The following is a 26,950-nucleotide window of genomic DNA, read 5'->3' as shown; positions in this document are numbered from 1 at the left end:
CATATCAATGTTAAGAGGAATAGAAATGCTCTAACTTGATGACAAACATGTCCTGACTAAGAATTTCAGGCATCTCATTTTCCTTTCCTGTTACAGGCCCATATTCTAATATATCTTTGCATAAAAGTCTACAGGATTTTAAACCCACTCTTTCCAGAAACAGTGCCCTTCACCAAACATTGTTTCAAACATATGCTCTCTTTTACCACCCATTTGTGTTTCAGTCAGAGGGTTAGCTCTGTGGTTCATCTAAGGCTTCTCTTGTAGACGAGCTAAATTAACCAAATTTTTGGGCAGACAGGATTGCTGAGACATTTCACAGGGTCAAGAGAGGATCTCTGTAATCACTCACTGGAAACTAGTGACTTTCAACATCAGACTTGTCGGAAAAAACTTCCACAGACTCACCTGCTCCTATTTGTTCAGATATCACATGCAGCAGTACATGCAACAATGACTCTCTAAATCAGGATAGTTGCTGTACATTCTACATTTGAATTTCAGTCATCCAATCAGTTTTGCTTATGCATAGTGACAATGATCCGGTGGAGCGCAGCACTTCACTTGAACTTAAGCACATGCTCAAGTGCATTGCTGAAGAGAGATGGGATTATTCATGAGTTTAAACTTCGGCATGTGCGTAATGCATTATTGAACTAAGGACTATATAACTAGCTGACTGGATTACCTCAGAATTTTTTCCTGCTCCTGAGTCAATATATTTATATATAAATATTGCGAACATACTGAAGTCTCATCGATCAGGTACTGTAAACCCATACCAAACAAACAATAACCACAGCTTACATTTATAGAGACATCTTGAAAACCCCCCAACGGACTTAAAAAGATCTAAGCGCATTTACAGGGATAACTCATCCTTTTAAAAAAAAGAGTAACCATTGCCATTCTGCATAGCCACAGTAAATCAGAAGCACCTAGTGCACTTGTAGGTGCTACCAAAAAAAAAAGAGTAAAGGAACAAGTAGAGGAGGAAAAGTAGAAAACAATTTATTTAACTGTAACTAGAGGAAGAATTTTAGGCATTCATAATCCATGTACCAACACAGAAGGCTAAAACACTGGAGTAAAAAGCAAAGCGGTATTAAATGGCATACTGTTATATTAATAGTGAGTTGACCAGTATAGAAGGCGTTAGAACTTCAGTGATAAGGCCCTATACTGAGAACAGCTAACGAAAGTTTCCTTTTAGACCAAGTGGTAGGTGCCTATGCTTTTGGAGCAGGAGCATCTCTGTTCTAACCCTGCTGCCAGAGTAAAGTACTGAACTGCCTAGGTGTGTCGCCTAGTGAAGTCTCATGTGGCGAAGAATGCCACATGAAATACTGTATTTGGTTCTTGGGAGTGCCATACAATGTTAGAAACTTCATTTGCAATGATTAATTATTTGCAGTGATTTGAGGGGTATTACATTCTCTTCCCACTGAGCACTTGGCCAGCATTACAAACTCTGAATTTTCTTCTGTTTGGAGTGCAGAATAAGTTATTATATACTTCCTGATTCTTAACACTGCTTTGTAGACTATGGTATGTAAACAGTGTTTTAAATATAAAACCACACATTATTAAAGAGAGATATGCAATAATGTTAAACAAAGAAATGCCAATTAAGAGACCTGTTGACACTGCAGCTAAGCCACTCCTGATTTATGGTGTCGCAAGAACTCCTTGACAGGATTATAGCCTTGCTTATATGCTTATTACTCTTACATTCAGTATTCAATAAAATCATGTTAAAAATCAAGAGGTATGGAATACACAGTCTTATACTCCACAACTGAGAGACATTTAAAGTTTGTTCACTAGGAGGAGAGTGTTATATTCCTCAAACCACTGTAGGGCAAATAATATTTCACACACACACACACACACACACACTCACACACACACACACACACACCCACCCCTAAAAGTTTCCCTTTTCTTCTTATCCCAAAACATCTTTTAAACTCTATAAAATTAAATCACAAAATTACTCTGGTAGCTTTCGACTGAAATAATTACCATTGTAGAATATTTATGATTTAGGTGAAATGGAACAAAATTTGATTAAAAATGGCAAGTGTGTGCAACTTACCGTGACTTCAAAATTTCATTTATAATTGTGCTGAGAAATGTAATTAAACTCATCTGCATTCAAACATAAATGTTATTTACAAGTGAAAAATTGTAATTCTTTTTATGTTTCCTTGATATCGTGGCTCATTAAACAAATCTAAATGGAGTCACTGATGCTTTACAATAAACATTTGCTGTGTGTTTCTAAATCAATGTTAATAACTTCCACTATTTTTATCACAGCAATTTTTCATGTCCATGCCACATTATTCAAGAAGTTTAATGGAAAATAAGAGGGGAGAACGTTTGGAGCCTGTTTAAAAAATGTACCTGGGCATCCTATGAAATAACAGCTGGCTGTTCGCATCCAGGAAATAGACAGGCAAACCTTGGTTAGAAAGTTTCACTGATTACATTAAAACAGAATTGAAAATAAGCAACTTTGCATTATACTTGGCTAACAGAATTTACTTTTGTTTTTTAAATATCCTTTCAGTGACTTGTCCTCTCCAAAGGCAAATATCCAAGCAAAAAGCACCAAAGTCGGTCTCCACTCACAGGAAAAACAACTCTCACAGCAGTACTCATTTTATGAGGGCAACTGTATTAAGAACACATGGTTAAAATAATCTCTGCTAAAGAATAATGAAGTTGAGTTACACTCTGTGCATATCAGAACATAAAGAATATTCATGCTCTGATACAATCATCTCCAAACTAGTCAATCCATTTATATTTTCATTCCTGCTGAATTTGTATTGTGTAAATCACACAATGACATTTCTTTTTGACCTTTGGGACCACTAGGGAAATCATCAACAGCATCATAGAAAAGAAATAGTGCACAACCGTCAGCGGCAGAATAGTTTACCTTTTCCTGGTTGTCATCAGTATGTTCTAGTCAATTTTCCACATTCCAATATTTGATGTGATATTTACAGCCCTGGCACTTTTTCTTTTTCTCATCCTCATTTGCTATACTTACTAGGTAAATAATTGACAAAATCTGTATTTCAATTTTATCCTGAAACTACAACCTATTCTTAGTAATTATGTGGGTTTACTAGATTAAATTAACTACAGCTTAACTTCTTTGCTATGCAGCTGTGTATTCCACAGTTTGAGTCAATTTTATATGGTCAAAGCCATATATAGGATTTTAAGCTACAAGATTCATAGCTCAAATCCTACATGTGGCTGAATCACCTAGTGTACTTTTTAAATACATGTTTTTTTGTTTGTTGTTTTTTTGGTTTCTTTTAATCCTAACGAAGGAAATACTATTTCTTATCAGGTTATATTGCTGGGCAAATGGCCCATCAAAAATTGGAAATCAAAGAACTGATAATACTTCTAGAAACTATTAGTTGTGTGAGTTGTGAGAGAAATGGTGGAGTTTCATGATACTACCTGCCTCCTGCTGAAACACCCAGTAAAGGTTCTAAATTTCACAACAAATAAATATTTGATGATGCTTCAAAATTCTGCTACCTTTCCCAGTGGAACTTGTAGCTACAGCTAACAGCACAAGCTGCTATGGTATAGTCAGCACAGCTTGAAAATTCCTAAAGAAAATTGAAATCAAGGCTCAAGTTTCTCCCGGGACACTTTCTGCAACGCTCCTCTGTTAATATAAAAAAACCTTTGGCAGTGAAACAGATTAAAATTTTACCAGTGTTAACTCTTCTGTTTTTAATAGGCAGAGAACAAGCTGGTTTTAAGATTAACACTTTCAGTCAAGACAATTACCATATCAAAGCACCATCAATTAAATCTAGCAAAAAAATGTCAACATTTTTGAGTAGAGGGTTGCTGTTGGGATTTTTTTTGGGGGGGGGGGGGGGGGGGGAATATCTGCAAAGGCGGAACTGGTAAACCGGAATTGAGATTGTGTAGCTGAACACCTAAGACAGCTGAAAGGTATCACTCGAACGTGAAGGGGACAATAATCATTAAATGGAAAACAGAGACTATTTCACTTCCTCCAGAAGTACAATCAACCAAACCAGACATTACCGCGTTGAAATGTTAATGTAACCTCACCCTAGTATGATAAACCTTCACAATCAAAGGAGTTCAACAGCCTATAAATAGAGATACTTGTGACATAGGGATTTGATAGAGGCCAAAGTAATTGTTAAAAGTTGCGATTTTGATAGACAATGGTGAGTAAACACACACACACACACACAGCCAAAAGAACTTTAGTACAACCAAATGCAAGATGAGCTTATCTAGACAAATTTTTTAAAGAGGCAGCCTAGTTATGCTACGTATTCTATTAATTTGACTTAGTCTGCTCTTTTCTCTCTCTCTACTGTTCACCTTTTTAATTACAGTACTTGTGTATTAGACTTTTTTTAGGAATTTCACAGAGTTATCAGAAAAGTGAAAATTATTCAATGATAAGGAGATGAAGGGAGCCTAAAACAAGGAATCTGGGGGAATGGTATAGAGCCAGTCCTACTTGGGGCCCTGCTTAAAGGGCATGCACTAAGGAAACCTCCTCTATTAAGTTTCTTGTGCAAGGCTGCAGTCCAAAACACAAGGGAAACAGTTGGAAACCAAAGGCAAAAACTAAGCTGGAAGGGGTGAAATATCGAAAACTGATAATCTGGGATCATTAAATAAATTGCATTTAATATAAAAAAAATAAATAAGAGGGGTACGCTACTGGTTTATTATACTTTTTTTCATATTTAACTAAAAATCTCTATGCGCAATTAAAGCAGCTGCAGAAAAAAGCGTTACCCACCTGTAACTGTTATTCTTTGAGATGTGATGCAGGTGTGTGCCACAAGGAAAAGCAGTTTTCTGACATAAAGAGGAGAAAGAAGCAGCTGGCAGAGGCTCAAAGGGAAGCCCCATAAGAGCTGCTAAGACAACATTAAGGTTCCACAAAGGAATCGGCTCTTTAACCAGGAGGTGGAAACAAGTGATTCCTTTCATGTACCTCGCTGCCACAGGATTTGAAAACGCTGACTTCCTATGAATGGGAAGGTAGCAGCCATACGCCTCAGGAGATCCTGATACATTTTAAAGTCCTCAGGCACCAAAGGAGAGGAAGATTTCAGCACAGTAGAGCTGTCCAGGGAGGATGAGGAGGCCGTTTGTTGCGCCAGCAATAGGTCCTGTTCTTGCACCACAGGATGTGGTTGGAAAAGCCCTGGAGGTTCCTGGGGGTCACTTGCAGCTGAGATGCTTAGGGAGTGGGAGCCACCATCAGGACCAGTGATCTTGCTCTGGAACAGGTCAAGGAATGGGACTTCAGGAACCAAGGAGCATCACAAGGATTCCAAGGAGGCCACTAGGCATACGGATAAGGCATTGGGGGACAACAGACACCTGGCCAAGAGCCCTTGGTCTGACTGTAGGACAGATGCCTATACTCAATACCAGGATCCAAGGGCAATCTCTGGCGCCCATCTGATGACGAAGGGGAAGATGACCCTGACATGGATCTTGCAGAATCCCAGAGGCTCTATAGTGACAATGGGGGAGCCAACCCCAATGGGGCAAACAGACTCATCTGACGCCCAATACAGGGAAGGTACTGGTGCTGAAGAGGAATGGGGGCTTGGCACTAGCAGTACCGAATGAGACACACTCCCACCCAGTACTGGGAAAGGCACCAGTACTGAGGCTAAGGGGAGTACCAAACTCGATGAAGGGATCTGCTGCCAAGACAACGACGGTGCCAAAGGATGCACCAATGTAGAGGGGGCTAGAATTCACCTCAACTCCACCATTTCAGGCCCAAACAGTGCGAGCTGTGGTGCTAACAATTCCTGTAGTTCTGTGATGCATCCAGAAGGTGCCAAGGGCACAACGGAGGGTGAGGCAGTAGAAGCTATGGCACCAGGGAACTCTGGAACCAGTAGAGAGTCTAGTACTGAGATACAACACAGGTCTAACGCTGCTTGATATGCTGCTAGCATTGAAACAGCCAGGGCTGGTACCGATGACTTCGGCACCAGCCTGAACGGATGCCCTATGGCTGGAACCAGACTTAGTAGCACAGGGGAGCAGTTAGATGGACATCCTCCATTCCATGTGCCAGAGAAAGTATGGTGCCAGTCAGCACTCCTCTTGGAAAATGAGTAGGAGCCTCCCTGAGCCCTGAATGGTCCCGATTCATTTTATGTGAGCTCTTCCCTCACTGTACCAGAAGAGAGAACGACCCCTCTTCCTCCTGGGGGAAATGCCAGAGCCTGAGCATGGAGTGACATCACTTGCCAGATCCAAAGGTGACTGCCAATCAGACGAGGTCCTCGATGATGAAATGGGCCTCATGACCTGCTCCAGCAGGTGCTGCTTCAGCCGCAAGTCCCTCGTCACCTGAGTTCTCTCTGTGAACGACCAGCAGATGGACTACCACTCTCTGATGTGTTCTTTGCTGAGATACAGCAAGCACCACATGCGGGGATCACTGTTGAGGCTGGCCACCCTACACGACGGACAAGCTTGAACCCTGGTGAGGGCATCACACAGGACAGCCAACTACTCTAACTAATATTATTCTAAATAAAAAATGTAACCTAAGGTGCTACTAACAACTACCTACAAGGAAATGTTTCTCAGAAACTGAGACTGAAAGCTGGGACTCTAGCCATAGGCAGTGAGAGGGAACCAAGGAGCTTGGACTGGCACCACCCTTATGTGGCAGGAAAGGGGCAAGGGCCACAGGGCACGAGCGCTGCCCGGCAGGTACTCATAAGCAGAGTTCTCCATCTCCACTGTCCTGGGCATGCACACAGCTAAGTATAAATACAAAGCTGCATCTACTCGAGAAAGGACTCTAGTTTGCTGCTCTGGTGATACAGAATCCCAGACCCTTACTGCAGGATGTAGTTCCAGCTTCCTCAGACTACATAGGGCATTGGTTACCATTCATGCAGCCATACATTCTACTGGAAGAAGTGCAAATGCCAGAGTTCGCAAATCTGGTGGCTGGTATTTAGTTTAAGGGAAGTGGACATAACTTGGATTTTTAAAGAGCCTGTGACTGGGTTGACTTCTCACTCACAAATTGCCAAAAGTGGCTACCTTCCACACATCTTTACTTAATGCAGTTTACAATCTCCGCCAGCACATTCCATGTTGCTCATAATTTTCACAAGACCTAGTATAAACAAACTACTTGGCTTCTTCAAGATGCAAGGATAAATACACAAAAAAACAGTATGAGCAGCTTCATTCCATTTTATTTTTTAATACGGAACACTGATCCTGAAGAACCCATGAAATTACTTATGCCCTCACATGACCATAGTATCTGAACACCTCACAAACACTAACATATCCTATGAACACCCTTTGATATAGAACAAGTATGATCCTCAAAGCCCCTCCCCTACCTTGGTCTGCAGCATGTCCTGAAAGTGAAACCATCTGGGCAATGTCAAAGTCAGAATAGGTGTTTGGGGTGGGGGGGGGAATAGTGAGACGTTTTCTTTGGATATTGGGGGGACAGTAGATTTTGATTTGGTTGAGAGAGGTAGTACGATTCAATGGATAGGGCACCGGATTGGGACTCAAGAGATCTATTCAGCTCTACCACTGCTGACATGCCATGTGACCTTAGCTAAGTCATTTCTACTATGTGCCTCTGTTTCCTCTCCCACCCTTTGTGTATCTTTCCTGTTCAGACTATAAACTCTTGGCGGCTTCTGGAACCCCAATCTCAGCTGAGATCTCTAGTCATTAACACAATGTAAATGTTTGTATTACACGCTGGTGCCTCGCAGTTGTATGTATTTGAGGAGAAAACATGCCATTGGATAATCAATAACAATCAAAGCTATGTACTGATGCCAAGGGCACCTAGAGCTCAGAATAGGAGCTTTTATGGGAGTTATTTAAATTTAAGTAAACAGACTATACATAATTTTACAGTTTAGATACTGAGGCACAGAGATTAAATAACTTGCTCAAGGTCACACACGAAGTCTGTGGCAGAACAGCAAAATGAACCAGATGTGGTTAAGACATTTGGGAGCAGCCTGACCAAAGATTATCCTTCCTGTCCTAAATGATACTTAAGTCCTTTGAAAACTTTACACGAGGATTATTTATCTACCACTTAAATGTTGCTCCAGAGGTAGCTGTAATACATGCAGTTTTTAAAAGTAGAAGAATAAATTCAATTGAAATTAAGAGAACTTTTGGGTAAGTATAATGTAAACGAATCAGGCTTTGATTTGACATTCGATCTAAAAAACAGCACCTCACATCAAAATGGCCCTAGTATTACGTCAGGATGGACTCAGAAAAAGAGTTCCATCTACATTTCTTTGGAGATCTTTCCACTATGCAAGTACAGACCGGGTTTCACTATTTATAGTGATAGATATAAACTCAAGCTAAAACACTGTTCACTGCACCAAGAAATGCAAACATTAAGAGATACCAGTGACATTTATAAAATATTATTTATAGATCTATGCTGATATTTGTGATTCTTGGTGCACATAAAAGGGAATCAAATTAATAAGACTTTGTTTAAGTTCATTAGAAAAAGGAAGATACATGGAAAATATATTTTCCATTTGGCACATTACAACATTTAAAAAAACCTACTTAGTTGACATCCATTAAAACAAGTCTTGTGACCTCAGTACTGTTTCCCCTAAAAAAAACAATGTATTTTTTTTTAGCGTGGGCAACAAATAACATTCCTCAACAGTGGAACTGTATGTAGCTTAACTTAACGGCGCAGTAGCGATTTGTTGAATGACCACAAAAAGAGGCAAAAGTTAAGTTTTATGAACTCAGGTTAGCAAAGCCAGATCTATAAGATACCCATTTACACAGCAAAAAATGCCAATTACTTACAGTGTGTGACTCCGGCCAGAGTTTGATAGAAGGTAGGGGTGTCACTATCATCAGTGAGTGTAACATACACTCCTCCAGATAGCAGCCAACGAGAGAATGTGAAAGCATCTTTGTTCTGCAATAACCAATTCTTAAACTTTTCATAGTTTACCTTTTCACCCTACAATAAAAGGAAGGAAAACTGAGTAAGTCACTCTCCTCTTCTCCTGGAACAATAGTAAACATGAAATATCAAGCTGTATGAATGAATGCTAAAACAAGTGCTGAAACAATGTCCATGGGACCATGTCAATTCTTCCACATTGCCCTGAAATCTACCACTAGACTGAGAAGTAAGAGCCCTGGGTTCCATTCCAGCTCTGCTACTGACTCAGTGCGGCCTTGGTAAAGTCACTTAAACGCATTTCTCTCAGTGTAATAAGGATAGTACTTTCCTACCGCTCACAAGGTTGATTTTTTTAAAATCAACTTTAATGTATTTTTATGGTAGCTGATAAAACCCTAAGCACCCCAGATAATCGATTCTATAGAGCACAAAATATGTCCTGTTACATCCATGCAGTGAAAGTGTCTGAAGCCCTTTATTAGTAGAAAACTGACAAATACTAATAGGACTATTTAAGTTTATGGGTGTCACTATAACCAGCACATTAGATTTATGCAACACCTATTGACCCCATTGATTCCAAAATATTTTGCAATATATGTATAAATCAATATACAAGTCACACCCAATGAAGATTTCATCCTTCACTGAAGTGCAACCACGTTAGAGTGAAACACAGCAGCTGGGTAATATAAAGTATCAACACTACAAATAGTTTAGGGCACAAAATGAAGAAAAATACTGTCATTGAAACTGCAAGGAAGACTGAGGTAGACAGAATGTCACTATCCAAGCTGGAATCTGGTTAGGACCCCTAGGTTGACACCCTTAATTTGCAAGAGTTCCTTAGAATCCTTAATGACCACAAGCAGGCCAGGTCTTGGGTTCCTTATCTGAAAGGCTAAAAAATATTAAAGACTAAAAAATACCTAAATGGTTTCTCTGCTATTATGATAAAGTAAATTATTTTAAACTAGTTCATTACTAAAAATAGTTTATTACAAGAAATAGTGAGAAAGGAGATTTAGCTGTAAACAGTTTCTGTGGGCTGCACGCTATCGATAATGTTTTTAAGCAGGTAAGTTTTTGTGTCTGTTATGACTCTTAGTTAGCTTTGCAGCATATAAATTCTAAACATGCTACTGCTTAAAGCACATCTGTTCATTACAGACTGCCACTCATATACTCAGGGTATCTACCACCAAAATCTCATCTGTCAATCCAGGCCCTTCATGGGTGTATACTTTATTTTTATATATATTTACAGCACTGGCAAAAGTATCTGCCAAGAAAGACAAAGTTACCAGGTGAGTTTTAGGATTTTTTAGACTTGGCGTTTAAAGGACAAATACATCTTCTATTCCAACCTCCTGCACATCACAGGACATTAAATTTCAGTTATACCCAATAACGTGTGTTTAACTGAAGCATATCTTCCAGAAAGGCATCCAGTTTTGATCTGAAGACATCAAGAGACAGCGAATCCACCACTTCCTTTGATAGTTTGTCCCAATGGTTAATCACCCTCATTGTTAAAAATTTATGCCTAATTTCTGATCTACGTTTCTCAGGTTTAAAATTCCAGCCACTGGTTCTTGTTATATCTTTTTCTGATAGACTACAGAGTCCTTTAGTACCTGGTATTTTCTCCCCATAAAGGTAATACAATGTAATCAAGACACTTCTCAATCTTTTCTGATGAATTAATCAGATAGAGTTCTTTGTGTCTTTCAGTGTAATACATTTTCTCGAGCCATCAAATCATTTTTGGGATCCTTTTCTACACCCCTCCTGTATTACACATGCAGTACAAAGTCAATTAAGCTAAAACCAATTAAGGCCACTTAATGCTAAATATGGATGTTCAGCGTGGGGTTTAATGCAGTTTAATTAATCCACTTCAAATTCACACCTTTAGTTAATTTGAATTAATTTTCCTGGGTGTCCCCATGTAGACACGCTTGCTGTGTCATAAACAAATTGAACTGACGTGACAAAGGAAGTGAAAAGAAATTTTAGAAAAGTGAAAGATCCCTTTAAGAATACCTGCATGTTTTTAAAACAAATGCTATTTGAAATTGCTACACACTGTACTATTGTTTCAACACAGAACTGTGCAAAAAAAGTCAAGTTTTCCTGTATCCTTTCTGTAGTTCAGAGGTAATAAGAAAATATTTCACATGCATTATGTAGATTTCCCTCAGCTATATTCTAGGAGACTAGTAAAACAGAGTCTGGCTACCTCAATTTTTCCTTTATGTGTAATTCCCAACTGTGCCTAGAAAAAATGCACATATTGAAACAGAATGAAGTGGAAATGAAACAAGACTATATTCTAGAATTAAATATGTTGACTTGAGAGATATTAAGTTAGTTTTTAACACACCTCACTAGATGAAGGACCAAGTTGTGTAAGAGTTACACCCTGTGCAATCTTAGTGATGTCAGTAGAATTCTATTTTATATTTTCCCCTCTCAAACAACAGAATAAGTGGAGAAAAGTTTGTAAATCCAAATAGTAAAATTTTGGTAGAATTGACATTTTTAAATACTATTTTGTACATCTGAAACTATACATCCTTTCTGAGCTCTCATTTCAATGTTTTTCAATCTATGATCAATCATGTGCAGTAGTTAGTCTATGAAACTCTCTACAACTATCTTTAGCATAACAGGTCCTTTGCTTTTCAAGAGGTTTTATTACATTCAAACTACAGAATTCACTGATTGGCATCGAGAGGGACAAATTAGTCTTTCACTTCTGGGCATCGGGTGATCAGTTTTTTCTCATCTCTGCTAGGAAAGGCAGTCACAACAGAGAACATAGATTTAGCACAATGGATGATTTCTCCATGCAGCTTATTTTAAATGGGTTTGTCATTAAATCCTTGGGCATTATGCTGAAAATTTACTCCTAAAAGTCTGATCTTCACCTGCCAACTTGTATGAACATCATAGTTAAACATGTAGCTTTATGGATAGTCTGCTAATACAATGTTTTCTTCAAAAGTTATTTAAATAGTAGTAAGGTTTTTTCCTGAATTTTTAATGGAGCTATAAAACATCATGCCTGTTTGTAAAAAAGGGCAGATTTTTCCCAGTCTTCTTCCCATCCCCACTCCCACCAGACACACACTGCAAATCCGTATTACACAAAGCACAGTTTAAGATGCAAACACAATACTCTTTGGAAAGTGAACATACTAGCTGGTTATATAGCATAACTTTGCAGAAAACAAAACATTATGGTCTGCTCAAGTGTGTATTTAGAATAAAATACATGAATATGACTTGGCTCGAATCAAAGACTGTCAGTTTTTCTGTAATATCAATAGAACGATTTGATAACACTTAATACAGGAAAACTCTACTAGCTTTCATAACAGCATTAGGAAAAGAGATAAGATTAACTTTCGTTATATAACTCTTTCCCACAGAAGAAATGAAGATGGTCTCTCCTTGGTGCTTTACCAAGTGTTAGGTCAGTCAAAAAACCTCAAAAACAGACTCCAACGTGAAGCTGCAGAACTGGAATTAATTTGCAAACTAGATACCATCAGATTAGGCCTGAATAAAGACTGGGAGTGGTTGGGTCATTACAAAACCTAAACTTAATTTCCCCAATACTAATTTCTCCCTACAGTTACTCACACCTTCTTGTCAACTGTCTGTAATTGGCCTCTCTCTTACTACTTCAGAAGTTATTTTTCCTCCCTTGGTATCCTGCTGTTAATTGATTTCTCTCTTTAGACTGACCTAACACTTGGTAAAGAAACCCCCATCCTTTCATGTATTGATACTTGCTCCTGTATTTTTTACTTCATACATCTGATGAAGTGGGTTCTAGCCCACAAAAGTTTATGCCCAAATAAATTTATTAGTCTCTCAGGTGCCACAAGGACTCCTCATTTTTTATCCTCAAAAGAGTAAATCCATTTGCCTTACAATGGGAAGGAAGATCCACAGCAGAAACATAAAACTTTCTTACTATCCAAAGTATGGTACTAAACTGACCTAGTCTGATTAACAGACCAGTAAATTCAGTTGAGAAGGTTATGACGTACTTTTTCTATTCCAAAAGAAGATCAATATAAGTCATTTTTGTAAGACTGGAAAGCTGTATCAAGTCAGATAGATTCTTCTCCTTCTGAAATATTTTCATAAAGTATTCTGGACACTATTAAATTAATTTTAGCATATACTTTATCATACGATATAGATGGACAATTTATAAGTAGTGAATACCAGATTGGTCTTTGCAGTGTACATATGTGTGGCTTCTGCCAAGAATGAAGAACTTATGAATTAAATATAAAGTAAACATAATATCACTGCCAGATCAGCTGAGGGACACTCAGTCCACAACTACAGTTTCCTTCCAGGACTCCAAAAGCATTCTCTTTAATAAAGTCAGACAGCCGTAAGACAGTCTTCTCTCATTGGATAAAATACAAATCGGTTTTCAGTGAAATGTGAAAAGTTGACTAAGCTTCACTAGTCTGAAGTCTTCTGATTCTGAACACATGACAGCAATGCAACTAAATCAAAAAACTGATGACGAAGGTTACCAGACAGAGAAATATAGATTAATATTTTGCTCTACAAATGCCCATTTTGTGAGAATCTCAGTTTGCTTTGCAAAGATTAAGCCTTTCAAACCACTTGAATGGTGGATATATGTTGTACCCATTTTAATGTTGGGTAAAAAGAGGTATAGAAAGGTTAAAGGACTTGTCTAACTAAGGTCATGCAAGAAGTCAGTGGCTGAACTGGGAATGACCACAGTGATAATTCCCGGTTCCCTATTTTAAGGAATGTTTAAGGAAAGAGGTTATTGCAACTTAATCTTGATCTAGTAAGACACTGGCTTTCTGTTAGAATCCAGATGTTATGCTCTATAAAGTTTCTACGCCACAAATGTAAGACTTGCCTGATATTTGTTAAGAGTGCACAGGGCTCCCACCAGCAAGCAAAAGACCTTGTGTGACTCAGTAGGTACTTCATTTCCTTGTCTGGATATAGAGGGCAGGAATGACTTTTTCAAGCAGTGAAGGAGAAGCAAATACACCTCTACCCTGATATAACGCTGTCCTCGGGAGCCAAAAAATCTTACCACGTTATAGGTGAAACCGCATTATATCAAATTTGCTTTGATCCGCCGGAGTGCGCAGCCCTGCCGCTCCCCGGAGCACTGCTTTACCGTGTTATATCCGAATTCATGTTATATCGGGTCGCATTATATTGGGGTAGAGGTGTACTAAGAAAGCAGGATTTTCATCTGTCTAGGTATATGTCATATCAGCCAGTCAAAGAGAAGAGTGCATTTCCCCTCCAAGCAGTTTTGGAAAAATAAAAAGGATTCTATCTCCGGATTCTTCATCAGCAAACTATCTCACTATGTAGACGGAGTTACAGAATTCTTTGCTGGACCTAAACTCTGAGGACTCAGCATTGCATCTTTGGTCAGTAGTTTTTTCTGGCCGGGTTTTGAATTAATAGTGCTTAGATATATTTGTACTGACCTTTCTAACAGCATAATTTCACAGAATTTCTTTTTTGTTGTCAAATGCTCAATCTCCCTCATTAGGGCTAAAGTTCAGATACTCCCATCTTCTCTCTGTGGGAAAGTTTAACCTATTTTTCACATGCTCTACCTGGCAAACGATCTCTACTCTCTACCTCACAAAGCCAACAGGAGCTCTGCATGGATGGATCTCAGCTTCTTGAGATGAGGGCAAAATCCAGGCACTCAACAGGGCACCTTTTGACCAATAGGAGAAATGCTTAAAAGATTCTTAAGGGAGCATGAATCGCCACAAGACATGGGTGGAATATAATCAGAGTAATCCACAGCTTCTGTAAAAAACAGGATCAGCTGAAACAGGGTAAGGGAGTGGGAAATAGGCAGAGGTCTGACCCATAAGCCCATATCTTAGAGCCTAGGCAACTCCTAGTTCTAACCCTAACCCTGAACTGACTTCCTAAGAATTATAAGGATGAAAAGTACTATAAGAGCACAGTACTACTTTCAGTAAAGGGGTGTGGTAAGAAAAACAGAAATCTAATCAAAAGTGCACTGTTGAACTGTTTAAAAAAAAGGAAGAAAGGATTTTTATAATATAACAACTGCTGTGGTGATTGCTGGATGACTTGTCAGCTAAACATCTTCTGCTGTACTGTCTATGCCATTTCTTGAATTAAAAAATCAAAAACGTGTTTGGGAAAAAAATCTGACTAAATTTTAAATTTTTATTTTTTCAAGGTTGCTTTTTCAATTGTTTGCTCATTTCTGCAGCTAGCATAGAAAGGTTTGTAAAGGAAGAAGGCAGGCCTAGCAATGGGACTTAGGAAGCTTTGCAAAGACAACTGAAATCAATTTGCTTTTGGAAAAGCACCTTTTAATGGACGGTGGTGCTTTGAAAAGTAGAGAGCTTTCCATCAACTTTCAAACAGAATTAACTGTTTTGATTTACACTGTATCAGAAACAAAAGGCAAAACACATTAAAACTTAATTCCTACATATGAAAGAAAATGTGTTGCTTGACTTTCTCCCACTGATTTTAATGAAAAGAAGTTTAATTTGCTGTATTCTTGAACATAAGGGTTATATGTTTGTATCAAACTGGAGTGTAAAAGGCAACACATTTTAGTGTACTACATTAAAAAAAACTTTTACAAATTTTAAATGGCTATATCAGTGAGTTCAGTGTTAATATATGTAATCTAAATGTAAAACATATGAGATTTATAAGGTAATACAGTTAGTAACCTACATCAGAATTACCTGCTGTTTATTTCCACCTTCATGTATAAATCTACAAATACTAGAAATTTCTCTTGCATATAAGCCAAACAAACTCAAACAACTTTTTTTTTTTTAATGACTTCACATCACCTCTTGAAAAAACTGGAGAGATGTTACCTAATCCAGTAATTCAATAGGATATCGTATAATAATGCTGGGAATTTAATTTTCTTTTGATGCAAACCCAATTTTGCTCTAAAACCAAATGTTAGTGATGATATACTCCACTATTATTTTAAATAAAAATCTTATTTTTCCCATAATAGTCCAGTGGTCAGCCACCAGATGAAGATCAATACCTTGCATTCTTTTCAGATGCGATCACTCTATTTAGGGCAATGAGTGTGCTAACTGGACCACTTTCTGAGTCAGTGATGCAACAGACAAATCTTTATACTAAAGTCTTGAATTCTCCAATTAACCAACATGGTTGTTCTTAGTACCCTATTTCCTTCTCGGAGACTATCTGAAACCACGCTAAAACCACCATTTTTAAACAGAAAAAAACCACTTCTAAGTAGAAATTCCCTCAATTTTTTTGTGAGTAAGATTATACCATTGTCCTCAGAAAGAAAATAATCCCTGTACATACTGGACAAGGAAACCCCTGTTAAAATCCTTGTTTAAACTATAGTTGACAGCATGGTTTTAACCACAAGTAAAACCACAAATCTTGCAAACACACATATAAAGTTAAACATGTGTGTAAGTGCTGGATGATCAGGGGCATTGCACAGTCCCTGTCTGCTCCTTATACACCTGTCTGTTCCTATCAATGGCAGTTGCATATGTGGATTTACAACTTTTAAAGCTTAGAATACATACTGTATTTAAACAGTTATTTTTGAAAAATGTACATACATGCATGTATATTGCAAAGAAAATAAACTGTCCAATAAAGCAGTAAATTCAATGCATTAAAAATTGCATGACATACCTCAGAGAAACATCTCTTGAGCGAATCTGGGATTTTTCCATCAACAATATGAAGCATCCGCTCCATCTCTTCACGGACAACATAACTCCCAGATTCATTGGAAAAGAGACTGAAAATGTCTAGGTAAGAAGAGAGATTAAAATAAATGGAATACAAAAGTTGTGCTAATTTTGCAGTTAAGCTTTCAAAAATTCCGTTTAAACCTGCCTCAGAGTGCCAATAACTGTAAGGTAATCAAAGCACAAGAGTCATTAGGCTCATTCCACCAAGCTCTGATATTGCTCAATAAGGGGTTAACAAATATTTCCTTCGTGTATACGATTACCTGCTAGCCAAAGGAAAACCAAATACTGTAGAATCAAATTAAGAGGAAGACAAATTAACAAAACTTATTATGCAGATGTTTTAGATTAATGAAAATTTTTCAGAAAGAACTGAGACCTTAACTCTTTCTCACTCTTCCTTACAGAATATCCTCAACAGCCTTTCAACAAGATCCAGACACACGTGGGTGTTCACTATGTAATGTCAGATCATTTCTCTTTTGTTAAGTGCTGTAAACATAAAAATCCTGAATGTATATTGAGATCTGTATAGTTAAAAAAAATTCTCAGTCTTGATTAACTTGTGCTCTGAGTTACTATGTAGATCTTGATTTTTATATGTAAAAACCTCAACTTAATCTCTGCTTTATAAAAGCATGTTCTACATATGTTATATTCTATGCGCCTTGTTACTCACATTTTGCTTTCTCTTCATCTCTGCCTCTTGTAAGTAGGACTAATCCCACAATCAGGTTATTGAAATGTAGCCCTTTGGATGTTCCCCCAAATGAACAGTAAATGACCTAGAAGTAACGAAACAAAAACAGTTAGTTTCATTCTTTAAATTATGGAAGGGAGACAAAGTGTGAGGATGAAAAAAATAAAAGCAACAAGCTGTGTTTGGGTCCTGGTTTTTGTTTTAGGCTAGTCACCTTCTAGAAGCTTTTCTGATCCTTGGTAGTCACATTAGGTTTGCTGTTGTTTCCTATCTCCTATTCTCAATGCCTATAAAAGGGTCTTTCCAAGATATCTTAAATAGTTCATCAGGGAAATAACATCCGCAAGAGTAGATTGAGAGCAAGTCATAGGAAGAACAGAAAGATTACTGAATACAAACATTTTTTTCCCCCTCTCTCTTTAAACTGAGAGTAAGTTATCTATTTCCCTCATATACAAGGCGAAACAGGAAACAATGCAGTCAATAATTCAGGCCTGTGGGAAGAGACTGCTGCCTGGATTGGGAGAGGAGTGTGTAAAACAGGAGTTGGAACTTGCTCCATGCTATCACCTATGGGGAGAGAAAGCACCGTGATTGTCCTGCCAAAGGAAATCAGGCACACCCACAGTTAGGGCACACTCTATAACCAATGTGCTCCATAGGAGCCGAAGGCCACCACAATAGAAAAGAAGAAGCAGGCGGACCGCAGTACACAGCTGTCTGAATGGGTAACTTGGCTGGGTCAGGGAAAGGTCCAAGTCTAGTGGCTGTTTGCTCTACCAACACAATCTGAAATACACAAAAGATAGCCCACTGTCAAGGACAGGACAGGTTTTATTATTTAGTGGTTGGGTGGCTGTATTAATTACTGATCACAAAAAATGGCTGTTTGAAAGCTCAGACATTTGGAATAGTAGCAGCAATCCCAACAGAAATAGATTAGTGGACAGAACGCAGGCAAGAAGATTCATGGTACAAACGAAATGCAGTTTATTCCAAGGTTCAACAGTTTATCACATGGCTGCAAAAATAAGGGAGTTTATTCCATGGATATCCTTCTACATATGTAGTACATACAGGCATTTAGTTTAGCTACACCAGTCACATGAAAATCTATTCAGTAATTGATTTTGTAGAAATGTTTGTGGAAGTCACTGGAACTGAAGATTTCATTTGAAGGGAGCTATGCCAATTCTATACAGAAGTGGCTTACATTTAAGTTTCATAAGGAAACACTATTTACCAATGAAGTGGTCAGTAGCAGGGCTGAAGCATTTGCCTTTTATACAGTAGACCAATTTATGCATTGCTCTTTAGCTAGCCAGCATATTTAAATACTGGTTGAATATTTATAGATGGGATATTTATGCAGGAAGTCACTTTAGGACAAGCAACAACTAATTTTAGTAACCAAGAATCACTAACAGGTTTATTCCAATATGTCACTTACTTCACCTTCCCTCTAACTTTACAAAAAAAAAAAGGAAAACCAGAAGAGATAAGCATGAAGTGTTTTCTATAAAATACACTTCCAGTTGTACGGTTCTTTAAGAACACCTCCTGATTTAGAATGCTCACTAACTACATTATCTACAAGCATCAGTACCTTACCACTAATAGGAACAGAAATCTATGTTAGGGTAGGTCTACACTACCCGGTAGTTTGGCGGCAAGCAAATCGAACTTCTTGGTTCGACTTATTGCGTCTTGTCTGAACGAGATAAATCGAACCCGGAAGTGCTCGCCGTCGACTGCGGTACTCCAGCTCGGCGAGAGGAGTACCGCGAAGTCGATGAGGGAGCCTGCCTGCCGCGTCTGGACCGAGGTAGGTTCGAACTAAGGTACTTCGAACTTCAGCTACGTTATTTACGTAGCTGAAGTTGCGTACCTTAGTTCGAACTGGGGGGTTAGTGTAGACCTGCCCTTAGAAATTTAGAAATGAAAGCAGTCGGAGTTTAAGTTACACTCTCAAAGAGAAATTACTTTAAAACCTACATTTCTTCTCATTTGGTTTTCTTACAGATACTGCACTGTGCGACTAAGCATAGACTCCGAAGTCTGGCTGATGGGGAAATATTACTGTCACGGACAACAGAACAAATGATGTTGTGCTGAGCATGGTTTGTCTGGCAGACCGGGTTCAGCAGCAACTGCCTTACGTTTTCCTTTACTCTGCAAGAGTCAGTTATTTCAAAGAGAACCATATTTGACAGTGCTAAAGCAATCAACATTACAGTTTAGCAGGTGTTACCTTCTATTAATATTTTACTACTCTTAAATAGCACATTTTTAGCTCATCAGCAATACGTATTTTCAGTAAACAACTTCAGAAACTGAATTAAATGCAAATGTTACTTCAAATGTGCACAAACAGCTATCGCTGACTTCAGTGGGAGCCATGAATGCACTCCTTAAGTCAGAATTTTGCATAATAGCATCAGCATATATATCAGAAATCAATGGGGCTAAAAAATGTATGTAGAAATATCCTGTGTTTTGTACAGTACCATTAACACAGCAGTGTGAATTGTTACACTCATCCATTTCCTCCCCAAAATGGACAGTCTGTTATGCACCTCAAGCATGTGAAGCTCAAGAAGAGGTACAAGTGACCATATAAAAATAATTTTGGCTCAAAGCTGTATCATAGCCAGGTTCAATGACAACAGATTTAGGAGCAAGAAGAGCATTTGTTTGATGCTAGGATGGAGGTTCCCAATAAATAAAACTGAAGAAAATTTGGGGGGGCAGGGCATTCCCCTGCTCTCAGTGACTGATGTGGATTTATGCCCTCTAACTCTTGTGGGAAGATATAAAGTCATTAAGGAGAAGAAATTGCTGTTCCACCTCATGGAATGGCAGCTAGATTAGTCATGAGCTGCTTACACAGTCATTGACAAATTTATATAATGTTTATAGCACCAAGTGAGATGTTTGGAAAGATAATTTGACTGCATTTTATCTGAAATAGTTTCACTATAATTAGTAACTGCTGTAACAGCCCTTTCAAGTCTTGTCTACAGTAGATTTGTGGGAAGTCTCCCACTGCTGCCCTTCCACCAGTGACAGCAACACAGTGCTAGTCTAGACAAGGGACAAGTGATCACTTATGTTTATATCACCATGTTTTCTAGACTTACTCCAAACAAATTAGGTAATACGGTGCTAAAAGTGCTAGTATCTTGCCTCTGTTGGTACCATCATAATTACTACCAGCAGTAGATCTGCACCAGATAGATGTCCAGCAAAACCTACACATAGCCTTACACACTGTTAGATGAGTTCTATGCCACTCTTCATCATCAATTTATTCTTTTTAATGCTCTCCACTGAAGTAGTTTAAGATGCCCATAGGTATGTGAATTCAAATGATATTATAGTACAGATGGAGCACATTCTAAGGAAACCATTATGTAGAACCTGCAATTTCATTCCACTGCTTGTTGCATAATGCTACAAAAATAGATTAGCTTCCCAGAAGATGCTGGATCTTCTTCTTCTATTAATGGAGTTTAACCCATTTCCAAATGCTCCCCAGGGGGTACATTACGAAAGCTACATTTGTGCTTATTTGGATAAACTGATTGTAGATGCTCCATTCACCCTGTCAGAGTTTTAAATTCCACACTTCCTACTCTTAATCATTTTGATTCCATAAGAGGTCGTCAAGACTATACCTCATATGTAGGTCATCTACCTTTAACAGTGAAAGGAAATAATTCAGAGAGTTTAAAAATATGCTGTTAGCTCATCTGATCAGGTGAGAGCTATCCTAGCTTTCAAGTATTAATATGGTTACTTTCAAATGAGAAGAAAAAAAAAAAAACAACACACAAATTCTGGGTGCACCAGGAGCTATAAAAAACCCTGTCCCTCAAAAACAACAATCACAACTGAATTTTACAGGAACATCACTGTATCAAGTTAATAGCAAGGGGTTTTGTTGGTTTGTTTTTTAAATAAAAGGTAACTTTTGGATGGGAACCTAGATGTAATAGCCAACCAGCAAATACACGAGGAAAGTTGCAAGTTAAACTAATTAGATACATATATATTTATGCTTCTCTCAATTAAATCTCATTGAATTTATTTTGCTAAGACACTTTTCTAAACTGAAGAAAATCCACACGGGCAAGTTTAAGAAAGTCCAAACACTTCTTAAGCATGTAGATCATAAGGCCTTTTCATTCCTAAAACCCTGTAAGTAAATGTTGTCCATCTTAGACAAAGCATGCTCTTTACAATTTGCAATTCCAACATTATACTTTTCAGACCTGCTTCCAAAGAGAATTAGAAGCGGTACTCCTGGCAGAATTATCCAGGCTAGAATATAAGAGGGAAGGTTCTTAGAAGAGACGGGTGGGGGGGAGGGAGAAATCACATCTTCCCTTTCAGTATGTGTGGTAAAAGTCTTCCTTCGCCACTGTGTATCCTACACAAGGAAGATAAATGGCAGCTGATATGCACCAACTCGGACAGATACTAAACAATAATTATGTGTAACAGGGCTGACCATAGTCACCTAAAACAACATCATATTAAGTGGTTCTGCTGTCTCATTTAGACACGTGGTTTGTCGCCTCACCCAGAAATAAGGGATGTGGGAGCGACTCTCTAAAAGAGATCCAAGGCGTGGACTGAGGAAGGAAAACTTATGAGCAACCCAGCCTCAGCAGATGGCTAATTTCTTCGTGATTAAAGACAAAACCTCAGGAAAGGAATGTAATTCTGACAGCACAGACTTACGGACTTTTCCAGAACTCGCTGGAAAAGGCACCTGCACAGTTAAAGTAGCTAATGTGGCTGTTGTAGGGATTACAATACTTATTATTGGAAGCCAAAAGTACTAAGATTTGGTAAACACCCCAGGAGGAGGCAATGGACAACTGTGTTGTTCTAGACCACTATCCAACGTATGATCCTATTGTAAAAGTGTAGAAAGACTGGAAGCAATGCTGTCCTAATGTATAATAAGCATTACAAATCTATACTGACAAAGGGCAAATTTTACAGACCTCTTTCAGTTTCCTTTTCTGCTCTCTTCACTCTTAACTCCATTAAGACTTTTTTTTAAGCTGATTCACTGATTAACAGTAAGGTAATGTGAGTGGACAAAATGGGAACATACAGTTTCATCTTTCTAAGATAAAACTCAGCACACCATCTGAAAAGAAGCTAACTGAGTTAATTACTGAAATTTTAATATTGTAAAGATCTACTCTAAGATATTTTTTAAAGCACTGAAACAAAAACTGAAATGACATCTGTGTACTGTATCTGGAATCCTCTGGTGTGACCTTCACAGTAAACAAGTATAACAGAATGTCCTAATGTCTATTATCTTGTAAAGTAATTTTGTTCTCTCCTTATTTATTTTTATGCATGTCAATGACATAAGGCATGTGTGGTAATGTACAGTATATTCTTCCTTTGCTACAAGACTCCTCAAAACACCATGTTGTCATGACCAAGTCAGCCCGACAAAAAGGCTTACTTGAAGTCATTTAGAAATTCGGTTACACACACTTCACTAGAATAGTTCAATATCGGAAGAAGGATTTAATATGCACTTTGTGTATTGACTTTTTATGACGAAAGTTCAAATGATACATCAAAATATAGCACAGAAAACCCAGCAAGAAATGGCCTGGTACACATTACAAAAGGTAGCCTTGAAATGGGATGGCTATAATCATGACAAGACAAGAACAGAATAATATTTTGCTGGTGCCAACAAACTTTCATTACAGATTTTGTACATCCTGCCTTCATTCATAGAGTGTACGCATGAATGTACAAATTGAAAAATCCAGTAACTCTTTGCCAATTGTTTGTGTAAGCAGCTATGTAACTTCCATGCTGCACTTTACAGTCTTACCCTTAAGGCTACTAGCCTATATTATCAGTTGTACAACTGAATTCTGAAAACCTCTTACGGCTTTTGTTGTACAAATGCTATTTTGTGGAAGACTGGAATCGAATTTTTAAATCTTAGTCTGGTAATATAGTACTAGTATAGTAACTATTTGTGCAAAGTGTTATATATAGTAAATTGAGACACAAATGTCCATTATTTCTATTATCTTTCTGTTTTACGAGTTAATAGAAGATTTCATTTAATGCATTGTATAGCTACATCTACTTTCTCCCTTGATAGAAAGACAGGACAAAATTAGGCTTTTCTTTTAAAAAAGCCAGAATTAAAAAGTATGGAGGAATTTTAAAAGGGGATGCTTTCTTTGTAACTGATTAAAATGTGCAGGTAAAGAATAGCTACAAAATGGAAAAAATTCAATAAGCCCTAAAAACAACTAGTCTGTCAAAATCCAGAAACCTTGTTCCTCAAAAATGACAGTGTCCTTAGTTCTTAATTTACCTATAGAGTTCATAAGGCACAGACACAGAGGACTCTCCGTAATATTACAAGGGTAATGAAAAATGTTCCTTCTGGTGTCATTAAAATAAAGAACACAATTCACAATAAATGTGTGCAAGTTAACTAGGAAGGAGTTTCCAAATGGTTCAGAAACTCTGACAGAGCCCCCAAACATTAGCAAATAAGTGACATATTCCAACTATAAAAATCTTTTCACACTATATCTATGCACTATATCTCACAAATAATTATTGAATACAACAAATGAAGTTTCTAGGCTAAGCTGTTTTGGGAGATATTTAATTAAAGAAGTTAGAATTTTCAAAACATGGATACCCGTTAGTTCCAAGTTCTAATGCCTTGTATATTTCATCTGAAAAGATTTCTATCAAATTTCTCTACTCAGACACAAATTAACAGTTTTCAGGTATCTAAAAGGATGGGGTGTCATAAGGAGGAGGGAGAAAACTTGTTCATCTTATCCCCCAAGGATAGAACAAGAAGCAATGGGCTTAAACTGCAGCAAGGGAGGTTTAGGTTGGACATTAGGAAAAAGTTCCTAACTGTCAGGGTGGGTAAACACTGGAATAAATTGCCTAGGGAGGTTGTGGAATCTCCATCTCTGGAGATATTTAAGAATAGGTTAGATAAATATCTATCCGGGATGGTCTAGATAGTACTTGGACCTGCCATGAGGACAGGGGATCTCTCGAGGTCCCTTCTGGTCCTAGAATCTATGAATCTATGAAATTTTCAAAGAGAGTACTTGGAGAAAGTGAGAGATCAATAAAAACCTAGCCACAAATTTAACTACAATGAAGGGACTGTAATCACTCCATAATAAGAACTGCTTACAGTGCTACTCATGGTTTTTAGATCTGACAAAAAGGTGAGGCTATTACTTAAGGCACCTCTAATAAAGAAGATCTAAAGTGCTGACCTCTATCGGAAGTTTGGATTTTTTGTTTTGATTTTTAGAACCATTTTTCTTGCCTAAAGTCATCAAAATGAAAGTTAGACTTCACATCTGGTCTAGCAACAATTCACTTGTTTCCCCCCCGCCCCCCTCCCATTTAGTTTTCTGCCTCTAGGAATACTGTTTCCCTCACCCCATAATAAGAAGTCATGAAGAATAAAACTTACTATTGTACACAATGGGCAAAATTCGGCTCTGGTGTAATTAGGTCCAACTCCATTGAAGCCAGAGGGTTTGTGCCAAATTCAGTCCAATTGTAACTTACAGCATCATTTTGGTTTTAACTTTTCCTTCTTTCCCTGTATATCATCACTATTGTTTTCACATTACACAATAAGGAAATTTGTTTTTCCATTCCAATTATATTCCATTATGCACTGAGCACCCAATCAGAGACAGAGGAATTGACAAAGCACAGTTGAAAGTGGAGAACTTAAGAAATACATGGCTGGAAAGGAAAAGGCACTAAAAGAATTTCCTGTGAGACCAAGTCTTTACATTAATCAGGGCAAGAGCAAATCACATTCTATGTCTGGAGGCAAGAGGCACATACCTGGGCCATGATCTTTTATCATCCCTCCATCTATTTTCCAGTGTAAAACACAGTTTTAAAAGTGTTGTAAAAAAATAAAGCACATCACTACTCATTTAAAAAGTAGAGAGAAAAAACAATGCCAACATACTGAAACGGCAAAATTGATGCCTTCACTGTAGAATCTCTGATTTATAAGACAGTCAGTGTACTTAAGGTAACTTCATGTGCAGAGACTATCACACCTCTAAGGAGAGGAGGTGCGCAGTTTCCAACTTGCTTAACTAAAACCAAGCCTAGCAGACAAAAATACCAAGGTCTTCCAGCTGGAGCGGAAGAACTTAAATAAAAGGACAAATTTCACAATGAAACAGACGTTAATACAATACTGCACATCGGGAGAAACAAACATTGTTAACGGCGGGGAAACAGTGGAGCCATGCCCAGGTCCTCAGACTAGAACTGTACACACCTACGCTCTGATTTAGATTTAGAATGGATTTCTGGGCGGTAATCTATTTTTAAAGATTAAAAGATATGAATGGCTCTTAATACCTATGTATAGAACTTAAACAGCCCTTATTTGCAATGATTTTAAAAGATGGGATTGAATGTAAGAGAGATGAAACCAATGGTTACTGAGTTACAGGACAGTGATGTGACGAAGACCTGATATCAGCACAATATAGGAATTTTGTTTAATTTCAGAGGGCCTTAAATCATTTAACTCATACTGAGGTTGGAATGCCACAGGTGGTCGGTGTCCCCCAAATCTTCAAGACTTGCCTGGGGATTTAGCTTTCCAATTTATTACCATCAACGGAAGTTACACAGCCAACACCCCAATGAAATCTCTGAAAACAAAGCAAATTAAAGCTCAGGAACCACAATAAATGTCTTTACAGAAGAAAATCCACCTAACGACGTGTACACTCAGGTGGTGATCATTTTTATCTTTGGTTAAGTGGATACCACCCCTATGCTCCTATTTGTTTTATATAAATTACTAGAAAGTGCTTTGAGTGTTACTCAGAAATGTAAGAAAAATCACATGCTGGTCACACTTTTTATGAACTATACAGTATGTGTATCCCATTTTGAGAGGCTTGGTTTCCTCATCCTGCACTTAACCACAAAATATTTATAAGTCCCAGACATTAGCTTAAGTAGACTATGAAAAAAAGATAGAGTGGCATATAACATCTTTTCCAGTCCCATTAGTTATACTTTGTAATGAAAACATGTGAAACAGCAGACAAAGGATTAGCAAACAAGAGCTACCTCAATCCTCTCCAATAAAGTCTAATTTCTAAATTATTTCCAAGTCTCTCCATATTAAAAGCCACCGTCGGGTATTACCTTCCTTTTTCATTGAATTCTGCATATCCTTTCCACTTCAGGCCAAATTAGACTCACTAATGCACCTCTATCTTTTCTTCAATATATAAACAGTTAGAAGTTAAGACATTTGTGACAGAGAACCCCTTTGGACTAATCAACATCACTCCTAGATTAGCCACAGGGCTTGCTACAGAGGACTAC

The 26,950-nt window shown here is 37.9% G+C and overlaps 1 protein-coding gene across 4 annotated transcripts in view; it reads right to left on the bottom strand.

Annotated features, from left to right (window-relative positions):
* The window catches only part of USP32 (ubiquitin specific peptidase 32), a 147,528-nt gene that overhangs the window by 72,582 nt on the left and 47,996 nt on the right, over positions 1-26,950 (bottom strand). For all 4 annotated transcript variants that reach the window (XM_054008217.1, XM_054008219.1, XM_054008220.1 and 1 more), the window contains exons 3-5: positions 17,504-17,609; positions 16,763-16,881; positions 8,914-9,073 (exon numbers count right to left, since the gene is read on the bottom strand). In XM_054008217.1, coding sequence (XP_053864192.1) covers positions 8,914-9,073; positions 16,763-16,881; positions 17,504-17,609 — 385 coding nt within the window. The remainder of the gene's footprint in view (positions 1-8,913; positions 9,074-16,762; positions 16,882-17,503; positions 17,610-26,950) is intronic.

The sequence above is a fragment of the Malaclemys terrapin genome, chromosome 18 (genome assembly GCF_027887155.1).
Source record: "Malaclemys terrapin pileata isolate rMalTer1 chromosome 18, rMalTer1.hap1, whole genome shotgun sequence".
Classification (NCBI taxonomy): Eukaryota; Metazoa; Chordata; order Testudines; family Emydidae; genus Malaclemys; species Malaclemys terrapin.
The sequence above is the reverse complement of the archived record's forward strand: the minus strand, read 5'-3'. Positions and strand labels throughout refer to the sequence as shown.